General features: G+C 36.9%; 1 protein-coding gene across 1 annotated transcript; it reads left to right on the forward strand.

The window, feature by feature from the left end:
• Positions 1-814: 814 nt before the first annotated feature.
• LOC118038362 (probable serine/threonine-protein kinase At1g54610) lies at positions 815-10494 on the forward strand. The gene is made up of 8 exons (XM_035044677.2): positions 815-1997; positions 4555-4839; positions 5016-5333; positions 6184-6411; positions 7794-7894; positions 8424-8538; positions 9210-9686; positions 9895-10494. The coding sequence occupies exons 1-8, from the start codon at positions 1587-1589 to the stop codon at positions 10099-10101; spliced, it is 2142 nt and encodes a 713-aa protein (XP_034900568.1). The 5' UTR covers positions 815-1586; the 3' UTR covers positions 10102-10494.
• The last annotated feature ends 1656 nt before the right edge of the window (positions 10495-12150 follow it).

A 12150-nucleotide genomic window follows, 5' to 3' on the forward strand; every position in this document is an offset into this window, starting at 1 on the left:
ACGCATCTTGATTAATCTCATAGATCATGAAGTTAATGACCATATAAGCTTTCAATAGTCATCATATAAGCAATTACAAGGCTCAAATTTAATACCACCAAAAAAACAAATCTTTTAGTTCTAGGCTCTTATTATTGGACCAACACATGAGAATTTGAATTCTTCTTTTCTTGGTATTAAATTCTTTTCTTTTTTGTTATTTTATGCAATCATGTATGGATATAAAATATTGATTGCAAAAATATTTAATGAAATAAGAAATCAGAAAATGATAAATGAGTTTATTTTTCATATATTCTTATACAAAATAATTTGTAAAAATAACTATAAGCAGTATAGTAATAAGAGTTTGAGATTAAGTAATATTTTTTTTTTTTGTAATTTTAAGCTCGAGTTTAATGATTAATAATATAATGATTATTAAAGGTTTATATAATTATTAATTTTAAAATTTATAAAATTAATTAAAATATATAAATAATGACCGAACACGCATATTTATAATAAAAAAAAATTCGTCAAAACACTTGTTAAGATATGGATAATTCAGACCACATTCAAAGGAAAGAAATATTTGATACTGTTAGAAAAAATGGAAATATCTTTTTAAAAAGGGAAATAAGGAAAACAGCTTTCCACAGAAACAGAGCGCGTGGCAAAAGCAGAAGACACAAAAACGAGAATGTCTTTACGCACCGGGGCCTTCACTTCAGTCCTCAGTCTTGTCTTCTCAAAAAGCCTGTCTGTTCTTACGCGCCGTGACATTAATTAAATTTACAATAATAATAACTTTCACATTTATTTATTTTATTACACATTTATTTTCGTTTTCAATTTATTTTTTCTCGTCTTCTCTACACTTACTCCACTCTCCCTCTCTCAATCAAATCTCGGTGCCTCAGATCTCTCTCTCTCTAGGGTTTTCAATTCTCATCTCACAATTGTGTTTGTTCCTATTTTACTTTCCATTTTCGAGGTGCATGCTTTATTTTGAAGTGTTTCCAGTTCTTTACATATTTCAGATTTTTTTAATGAAATTTGGGTTCTTAGGGTTTGCTTTGTAGTGAAACTGTGAGTTTGTTTAGGGTTTGGAATCACCTGGCTTGAGAGCTGAAAATACCAGGCGCATTTTCAAGGTATTTAGTTTTTAGGTTGTGATTCTTAATTTGTTGTTGGAGTGAAGGTTGTGGTTGTTGTTGGTTTTTTCATTTTTCGGTAAAACTTTTAGTTTGGTTGGTGGAGAAAGTCTGTTTCTTTTCTTCTTCGTTTTCTTTTTTGGTCTAGAAGTCGGTGGTTTTGATAAGAAAATGGAAGTTTCATTGCAAAAGAGCAGTCATTGAGGCAGAGTTAAGATACTGTGTAAAGCTGTAAAGTTTCTATCTTGACTGGTTATTGCTTATGTTCATTTTGGGGTGGATTTTACGTTATTTATTCTAAATGCTTATTTTCTAGGCAAGTATTATTTAGTTGTATGAAAATGGGAATGGAAGAAGAGGATAGAAGTGCAAAGATGAGGATTTTGAAGGGTAACTATTGATTCTAATTCTAAAGGAGGAGGGCGTTTTTGGAGGTGGTTTAGGTGCATAATGGGTTGCCTTTGCTGTAAACCCTCTGCAATTGAGGATAGCAAAGAGAGTCCAAGGGAGAGGCTCTCAAGTAAGGCGTCGTCTGACTTGAGGGTATCAAGGGCCACCTCTTCAAGGAGGGAGGAAGCATATAGAGCGAAAGATAGATGTGATGGTAATGATGGTAGGACAATGTTGATTGATAAGCAAGTGAATGGATCTCTTAGAGTGCATGGGGGCGAGCACGTGGAGAGGAAGAGGGAGAAGTCAGAGTATGCTGTTGTTCACCACCCAGGGATGGGCAGCATACCGAAAGCTACTGAAGGGGAGCAGGTTGCAGCAGGGTGGCCTTCCTGGCTAGCTACTGTAGCTGGAGAAGCAATCAAAGGTTGGTTGCCACGGCGTGCAGATTCATTTGAGAAGCTAGATAAGGTATGCCCTTTTCTTCATTCTGTTTGCGTTGTTAAATCTCATTTTTTTCCCCATTCAAATAGATGTCTTTCGATTACTGATGATCAATTTTTTTAAACTTACTTTATCAAAAAAATCCCCGAGTCCAATTCTGAGATGTATTTTTTTAAGCGCAGCTTCATTACAAACAAGATCCAGTTTATGATTTTCAAAATTTAGCAATTCAAACTGAATGGTTGAAGGACATCCTTATGGCACTTCGATTGGGGATAGTGTAATGAACAATTTGATTATGACACTTCGATTGGGGATAGTGTAATGAACAATTTGACAGTTGCTAATCAGAACGAGAACCTGTTTGTGCTTCTACATTTTTTTAGCATTTTTCATGTTTTCTTGCATTGGATATATCGCGTGTTGTCAAGTTTTATAGCTTTAGCATGAAATCAGTTAGAAAATCCATGGAACTATTCCTTTTTTTTGGGGTATTAGGTGACATTACCCTGAGATTTTTCCGTGTGTTTGCTTGTTATTTATATTTATAAATAAACAAGGTGGTGAAAAATGCATGAAGACTCATTAATAACATGCATAAAAGTTCTATAGTGCTCATTTTGACACACATAGGAGTCATGAATCATGCGGTTAATGATGATTCTTTGAACTTGATAACTTCTTAATAAATGTTAGTCAGAAGTTCAGTTTAGTTGGATCTAGGAGGCCTGAGAACTATTGAGTTTTGGGAGGCTTGAGACAATATGAATATGAAAGAGTTAAAATCCAAAATTACAAAGGAAAGAAGCATAAAATTAAAAAATAGCATGAAACCCAAAAATAACTAGAGAAATCACAAAAACTGCCAAAACCAAGGGCCTCGGCAAAAATTTTGATATCTAAAGGTTCGAAGATATAGTGATGCAATGGCTACTATATGAGAAATGGAATCCAGCGACTCCTGTAAAAAAATTAAGTGCGATCCAACAGTCGGCTTAAAAGTTATGGCATTTTTGAGCTGTTATTTTGATTTGATGCGGCCAAGCCTCCTCTTGGGTTTACACCTGTTCCACTGGTCCATAAATGCATTTGTCAAGCCATCAACATAATTTGTTTTGGGCAGATCCTCATTTAGTTGTGGTAGACTCACACTTGACTACTTGCCCGACTACATCTCCAAGATGGCAAGATTAGCTAGTCAATCAACACGTATTTTCCTTGGGAAAAGTTTTGGCCAATACGAACATCTTCTTGTGTATTAATATACCGTCTCAATGCAAACAATCCACCAAAATGACATTTTCCTATACGTCGTAGTTAGAGTTGCTGCCGTCATAGCAGAATCCACCTCGAATTCTAACCTGCAAAGCCCCAAATTCCACACACGCGCGCACAACGAGTTGCCACAGCTCCATTTACAAGGGAGAACAACCAAATCGTTAGTGACCTTCGCTAACACACACACACACACACACACACACAACGAGTTGCCACAACTTTTCCAAAAAAAAAAAAAAAGAGTTGCCACAACTCCATTTACAAGGGAGAACCATTTACAAGGGAGAACAACCAAATCGTTAGTGACCTTCGCTAGCTGTCTCGTATTAGTCCACCATGATGATTTCAATTATGAGTGAGAGCTTATTCGTGTCATATAAAAAAGCATGATCCAGACTAGACATTAGAAACTTGACATTAGTAGTTATAGGATTGTCTACGGCAACTTGCTTTGACAATAGGAATTAGTGATGCTTAAAGGTTTGAATGATGTTCTTACAGCTAGAATTTTTTTATTTGGCTAGATTGTGATATCAGAAAAGTGGAATTATCCTTCTTTGAGTCCAAGAGTGTTGAGAAACTGTAAGAGGTGATTCTGAGAATTTAAAAGCTATTGAGTATTGGGGAGTATTCGAGAAGTGACATTCATTCCTAGAGATGTGCCATTGTTTTCACTATACTTAGTGGAATACTCATGGTAATGTTGAGGTAATTATCCTTCCAAACAAGCACAATGAATATAAAGTGGGTCCAGTTTTGATAAGCTGCCAATCAATTAGCTTTATTGTGCTGAGGCTTTCATATTGACGGACAGCATATAACTTGTAGTTGAAAATGCTTTGTTAATTTTACAGCATAATTTAAAAAGTGGAAGCACTTCAACAGCTTAAATATCTGGGGTTTCCCGCTTCGCACTTCTGGTATTCTTTGTTGGTTAATTTGGCGGAACTTGTTCAAACATCTAGTCTTGATGGATGAAGCAATTTGCATGAATCCGCTTGTCTAAATGTTTAAATTTGTATCCTGCCCCCTCTACCTTCTTACTCTTTAAGGTAGGGCAAGGGGCCAGGTTTTCTGTTGTGCATTTCTTGTTTGGATATCATGGACTTCTATTTGCACGTTTTCTTCTATAATTTTGTGTTGGTGACAACAGCAGATCATTCTATCCAGTTCTTATAACTTACAAGTGCTTGTGGAATGGTTCTCCCCCTCCCTTTTCTTTTTATCTGCTGTTGTCCTCTTTGGACTGAGATTACCTGCTCGCTGGTATTGGTTCCCTCATCTGATGATTTCTATGTTAGTGCAGATTGGCCAGGGAACCTACAGTAATGTTTATAGGGCCCGTGACCTTGATCAAAAGAAGATTGTTGCTTTGAAGAAAGTAAGATTTGATAACCTGGAACCTGAGAGCGTTCGCTTCATGGCCAGGGAAATTCACATTTTGCGTAGGCTCAACCATCCTAATGTAATAAAGTTAGAAGGTCTAGTTACATCAAGGATGTCTTGCAGCTTGTACCTTGTGTTTGAATACATGGAGCATGATTTGGCTGGGCTTGCCGCACACCCTGGTCTGAAGTTTACAGAAGCCCAGGTAATTATGGCAATTTTGTTCTAACAGATTCTTATTTAATGTATGTTTGCATTTTTTCATGATACATGTGCAAGTTTTACATGCTTCTTATTGTCTAAGATCATACTTATGTGTAAATTGTCAATCGTACATGACCATTCTTTGGATGTTATGGTCTAATATGTATATGCTGGCAGGTGAAATGTTACATGCAACAACTTTTACGAGGACTTGATCACTGTCACAGCCGTGGTGTTCTGCACCGTGATATAAAGGGTTCCAACCTATTAATTGACAACAATGGTATCTTAAAAATTGCAGACTTTGGACTAGCGAGTTTTTATGATCCTGCTCATGTTCAGCCACTGACAAGTCGTGTTGTGACTCTTTGGTATCGTCCTCCTGAGCTTCTACTTGGAGCTACCTACTATGGGACGGCTGTTGATTTGTGGAGTACAGGTTGCATACTTGCTGAATTGTATGCAGGCAAGCCTATTATGCCTGGGAGAACTGAGGTACCTTTCCTTTTCTATTCCTGAGAGAAAAATTTGTCTTTCAGGTTTTCCTCCAAACAGATTGTTTCTCTTAAATGTGATAAAATGCTGCAATGCAGATTGCTTTTCATGGGCCATGATTTTGAGTACTATTTTGAACTAATTATTTGCCAGAAACAAATTTTCATCCCATGATAATTGTCAAGTGGATATTACTTTGAAGATTGCTGAATTACATCATGTCTGCAAAAAAATCCACTAAATGGATCATCAACATCTTCTCCATCCTACACAGAACTTCGTAATTCTCTTCATCATTTAGAAACTCAATCACATGTATTGCAAGCCGTTGGGCAATGCAAGAAACAAGGTCTTGCACTTTTCATTACTAAAACACATAACACAAACACGAGTTGATAAATACCTTATGAGTTCTCAGCTCTGACAAGTTATGGGTATTGGTCGTAGGTAACCATTGTCTTAATGAATGCTTTAACCTCAGAGGGTATCTTGTTTTCTCTATAAATTTGTTTAAAGGAAACAATGAGGGGATTATTCAATAGGAGTAAGAATAGAGTTGTATTGAATAGCCTTGTTATCTATTAAAATTTTATTTTAAAGAGACCACAAAAAAAAGAGACATAACATCGCAGATTTGTAGGAATTCCTTTTTATCCTTTTGCAAAGAACGTATAACAAGAAAAAGAAAAAGGATTTAACAAAAAGAAAATAAAATATTGAAAGAGCGAATAATTATCTTGAGATGCTATATCCATATTCTGCTATCTTATTGTCTATGTAAGTTTTATAAGCAACATTAGTGTAGCTACATAAAATATTGATGATCAATTTGTGTGCCTCTGCCTTGTAGGTGGAGCAGCTGCATAAAATTTTCAAGCTGTGTGGCTCACCTTCTGAAGATTATTGGAGAAAATCAAAGTTGCCTCATGCAACTATCTTTAAGCCTCAGCAGCCTTATAGACGCTGTGTTGCAGATACATTTAAGGAATTCCCTCCTCCAGCATTAGCTCTTATGGAGACCCTGCTCTCCATTGATCCTGCAGATCGTGGGTCTGCAGCTTCTGCACTGAGGAGTGAGGTATTAAGCATCCATGAACTATATTTCCCAAACTTTCCTTTTTTCTTTGGGGATTTAGTGTGTTTTTTGGATGAGGGGAGAAGGGTTGAGATGAAGGTTGATGTTAGCGTGTAAGTGACTCAATTTGTTTGCAAATGCTTCCCCATATGCAACTTTATGGTCTAGTTGATATATATTTTTATTCTGTAATGTATTGGCTTCAGTTAGAAGATCTATATTGATGCACATGGTAGTACATGTGTGCCAAATCTTTTTATCTAATATTCCTTTCATTTGTAATTTAACCATTCTAATAATTCTGTCTAGGATTTCTGTTATTGTTATCGCTAAAATATATTTGGAGACTGAAGTCTGTTTTATTTCCAATTCATGCGATTCTATGTTGTTGGATGAAGCTAAATCATGTTAAACATGCAAGTTCACTTGGTGCCATCAGTAAAGACACTATAGTACTTGATGATTCTAACAACTCTAAAGTTACATCATATGTGTTTTAGATTGTGCTAATCATTGTATTGACCCTCAACAAATCAACTCTACCAATCTTTTGCACAAAATCCTTTGATGCCTTCATCACTGTACTTGGAGGTCGCTTCTTTGTTTCTTCCTAGAAGCATCCAAGGCCATTTTTCTCAATGGTGACTGTGTTTCTGTTGCATGACAGTTTGTCGTTGCAATCCTGCAACTGTACTGAGTTGAGTTTTCTTGAATGACCTGTCACTGGATGATGTGTTGCTTTCAGGATTTTAATTCCTGCCCCTTGTTCTCATTCTAAGATTCCCACAGTTTGACTCCTATGCACTTTCTATATTTTGGTGTATCACATTTAGTTTGTAAAATTTTGTCAACCATGAACAAAGTTGAATTTTAGTTGGTGCTTGATGAGTTTTTTCTGTTCTGTGATCAATTAAAAGAGAATCATCCTTCATTTCCCTATCTTCCTTCGATATAACTGGTGGGTTCCGCATTAATAACTTGGTCGGTTGAAAAAATAATGGCATCATATACAAGAGTGTGCATGTTCTTCTTTTCATGTTTTCTTTTCACAATGCTATTTGTCAACCTTTTTGATGTAGCTCGGTTAACAGATCTTATTTTCTTGAGTTTCTTACTTGGTACTACAGTTTTTTAGCAGCATAGCTAATTTCTTTGTAATCTTCACACAATTTTGGGAAAACACCATCCATATGGTGCAACATATTGGTTCAGAACATTGGATAGCAAGTCTTTATTGTACTTTATTTTTGAAAAATAAACAAGTACACAAGTTGAGCATGATCTTTATGGTTGGCTAAGGTCGCACTAACATTTATATTTCTATTTTACATTTTTTCTCGCTTTTTTTTTGTTTGTTATTTGATTTGTTTGGTTTTGTTTTACAGTTCTTTATAACCAAGCCGCTTCCATGTGATCCTTCAAGCTTTCCCAAGTATCCTCCTAGCAAAGAATTTGATGCAAAAATGCGAGATGAAGAAGCTAGAAGGTAAACATTGTAAAAGAACAGATTTTGTTTTACAGTTCTACCATTAGTTGCTCATTTAATCTTTAGTTGTAAGGATGCTGGAAAAGGCCTGGAAAAAGGCTTTAAAAGACTTCCCTTTAGGCCATGTTAGCTATATCATGGCAGTGTTGGAAATATACAAGTTGCGTGCCCTTACCTGTCTGAAGGCCTTAAGAACTGAAGCTCCTGCATCAGATGAATGCAATGTTTATTCATGTAATTTTATGTTGCTATCTAATCACTGGTGCTGGTTCTAGAGGTTTACCAGTTTGAAGAGTGATCAGCCTGGTGCTTTATTAAGTAATCCCCTTGTTCTAGTAGTAGCAGTAGGAATGGAGCTGTTATAGCAACAGAAACTACATTGGCCACCATGCCCTGGCTCATATTGCTTATTGTGGGTTTCTTATTGATCCACCAATCTGTCTGTTACCCTTCTATCATTGATGACATCTTTGACTTATAAATGTAGTGTAATTGGCTAACAATCTCATTTTTATTTTCATGTTAACAGACAAGGAGCAGCAGGAAGCAAGGGCCAGAAATCTGACATGGAAAGAAGAGGACGACGGGAATCTCGTGCTGTCCCGGCGCCTGATGCCAATGCTGAGCTAGTTTTATCAATACAGGTGATTTCTATAAGACACCTGTTTCTCTCTCAAGACACATTTTTGCCTGGTGCATATATATTTGTTTGGGGAAGGATTGCGATTAGGAGGTTGTGAGTAGGCATGCTGGGCCACATGGTGAACCTCTGAGGATAGCCAAGTGGTGGAAAGATTGGTCAGAAGAGGGAAGGTTTTTTTTTTTTAAAGAAAGTTAACCCTGTTATAATCCTACAAAAAGCTAGTAAACAAGTCTGGCTTAACACTAAGTCTTAAAACACTTCTTACTGCACTCTTCTCAGAACAATGAAGTATAAAGTAATGTGCCATCTCCCCATTCTGATCACATGGAAATTGATGTTCTTCACCTCAAACAACAACTTTGTACAAAAGGCACTTTATGAGACATGGCATCTTTTATTGATTCTCCCTTTTATTCTCTCTCCCTCTCTCCTCATGCCATGAAAGCAGCATTTCATACTTTCTTTTACGGAACAACTTCTGACTTCTCTCCTTTTGAGTTGCTCCAGACTCATTTAAGCATTATCATCTAATAACTGATTGTTTCTTGTTGTCCATTTTCATGAATGATCTCTTTTCACTGTTGATTCCCTTTTTTTTGGTACTCCATTTAATTTAATTTGATTTGATTTTGCTTTTGAAATTTATATTAATGGATTGTCCTCTTACTACAGAAAAGACATGGTCAGTCAAATTCCAAGAGCCGGAGTGAGAAGTTTAATCCCCATCCAGAAGAAGTTGCTTCTGGCTTTCCAATCGATCCACCTAGACCATCTCAAGCTGCAGAATCAAACATGGATCCTCAGGGGCATCATCATAAGAGAGCTTCCCATTCTGGGCCATTGTCTCACCGTGCTGCATGGGCTAAGGCCAGCAGGAACCCTGATGATGCTCCTAAGATTTCCACTGGGGCTGACTTGTCAACAATCTCAAGCTTAGTGGCAGCACGGAGGAGTTTATTGTCTGAAGATCGCAACGAAAGGTCTGGCCTAGCACAACCAGAAGTTCCAAAACTAATGGCAAGGTTTCCAGGATCCTTCAAAGAAACCTCAGAATCCTTCACCCAACAGGATCCAAAGCATCCATCGCAGGGTGTTGCAGGTTTCTATCAAAAGGATGATGGAAGAAATAGCAGTAAAGATCCAGTCCTTGTAAGTTTTCAAAACACTTTTCAGTTTTCTTTATTTTCCTTTTTTGTGTATATTTTGCTAAAAGTTTCCTTCTGAATGCTTGGGGACTGATACCAATTTTCTAACCACCTTGCTGCTTCCTTTTGGCCTGTGTCTTGTCATGCATATTGTTTGACTTTTTTTTTTTTTTGTGGTTCCTGATTCGCGATTCATGTTAATTTGAATCCAGCTTGGCTATGGGTCAAAGGGTCACAAAATTCACTATTCCGGTCCATTGATAGTTCCATCAGGGAACGTGGATCAGATGCTGAAGGATCATGATCGCCAGATCCAAGAAGCTGTTAGACGAGCACGCCTTGACAAGGAAAAGGTTAGAAAAGTCCAGGCTGAAAGCAACCAAATATCAACCAATTCATTATTTGTTTCAGGTCAATGAGGTAAGCCTCAAATGAGAAAGTATTGCTGGGAAGATCACTACAGAGTAGCTTGACTGGCGCTTTCCATCTGTGAAGTATGAGTTAATAACCATGGCTGGGGTTCGGTTTTTGTATATGTTCCTAGAAAGATAGCTGGTGGCCATTTTAGCTATAAGATTATAGCTTACTGATAAATCTCTCCCCTCTCTGCAATTGATCTTGTGTATTTTCTTTCCACTATTACTGCAATTTCTAAATTATTGGCCATTCTTGTAGAGCATCTGTATCAGCCATAAGATGTAGAGTATCTGGATGATGTGCAATTGTTCTACGGTGCGAGAGAAATGTTGCATCCACCATTCTCAAGATTCTATTATAAATCCTTAGTCCTTGCTAAAGGGTCGCTTCTCATCTATCACAGGCTTAGAAATGATATTCTCCTCCCGGTTCCGAATTTCTTCACAGCTGACCACATGGCCACTCTCTCCTGCGAAGTATCCTATGGTCGATGACGCTCTCATATTGGCCTTGGAAATGTCCGAGTTCTAAAGGGTAACAACTTGAAATTTCAACGCCGGCCCTTCTTCAAGAAGCTGCTGAATACATTATTATACTTCCAAAACAAGATGTTGACACTTTAAGTTGCATCTAAAAGTCAGGTGATGGATGGCAGTGATGAACAAAGTTCTTGAAGCTCAGTTCCTAGTCTGCAAAATGAGAACGCTCCTCCAAGTGCTACTATTCATAACAAGCTCCTTTCTCCAATTTAAATCTGCAGTTGAGTTTACATTTTTAACAGTTTATGTCCTTCAGATTTGTCACTTTTTGGCACTGAAGAGCTACAATCTGGTTCTCTTGCCCTCACTAGAAACACTACATGTTTCATTGGTAGAGTCCTCTACAACGCCCAAGTTTCCCACAAGATACCCAAACTCCTCAAAGCTTCTGCCTTTCTCGTCCTCTTTCACTTTCTTAATCACCTCGTTCAGTTCTCTCCCTGCTCATGGTCTTGTCTCCTACCTCATGCCTTTTATTGGTATTGAAGGCATAATTATCAAACCTGGCTTGGCAGGTAGATCTAGTGATCTGATAACCTAACTTGGATTGGATTTGTTTTTGAAATGCATGTAGACTTGACTCTGTCTAACTAGGTGGCTTGACGTCACCTAATCAAAGATATTTTTTTTAAAAATTTGTTTTAAGAAATTTTGTTTTAGTGTTTTTTAAATGATGTTATTTCAGTAATAATAAATTTGAGTTGAACAATGGTTTTTGACCTGTTTTGGATCGATCCGGTCTTGTATCAATGTATGGGTGGTACTGATTCTTGTAACTGTGATTGTAGATGCTTCTTTTGAAAAGGCATCTTGTTTTCTTGACTTGAACAACACTATGTTCCTCCTGATCTTTCGGAGGTATTTCTTGATGAAATGCAAGAAGGTTTCTGTGCATCTACTGGGAATCTTATCAAAAATCACAAAATCTTGAGTTGGACCTTTAGTAACCCAAAGCTGAATTGATTTTCATGGTGGCCATCGTCTTCCAAGAGTTCACATTCAATGGTTTACGTTCTTTATCTGGTATGGTGGACCAGTGGTCCACACAGACTGCTCAAATATCTCCGTTTTCACAAACAAATACAAAACTATGGATGCATTGTCGAATGTATGTCCAGTATCTGTTAAACAAAAGTGGGATAAAAATCTAGTGATGTAATAAGATTAAAAAACTATAAAGGGTTTTTAATCATATTTTATGCCCACACCAAACCACTTGATAATATCATTTTACAAGAGGATTTTTTTTTTTTTTTTTTTGCAAATAACTTGTCATTAGGTGCTTGTCAAGATAGATTTGGTTAAACACAACTCATAGCTATAATTTGAGACGAATAGATGATGCCATCCCAAATGGATTTTAACAAGATACATGTCCAAATGGGCTTGAAGGAACGAGGAAACCTCTGATTATCCCGCGTTTCTTCTCTTGCTATTTCTACGTGTTTATACCTCAAGTTTAATTTACTATTTTATTTTGTTTCTGTACTTTGTTACCAAGAATTTATACAT

The sequence above is a fragment of the Populus alba genome, chromosome 11 (assembly GCF_005239225.2).
Source record: "Populus alba chromosome 11, ASM523922v2, whole genome shotgun sequence".
Classification (NCBI taxonomy): Eukaryota; Viridiplantae; Streptophyta; class Magnoliopsida; order Malpighiales; family Salicaceae; genus Populus; species Populus alba.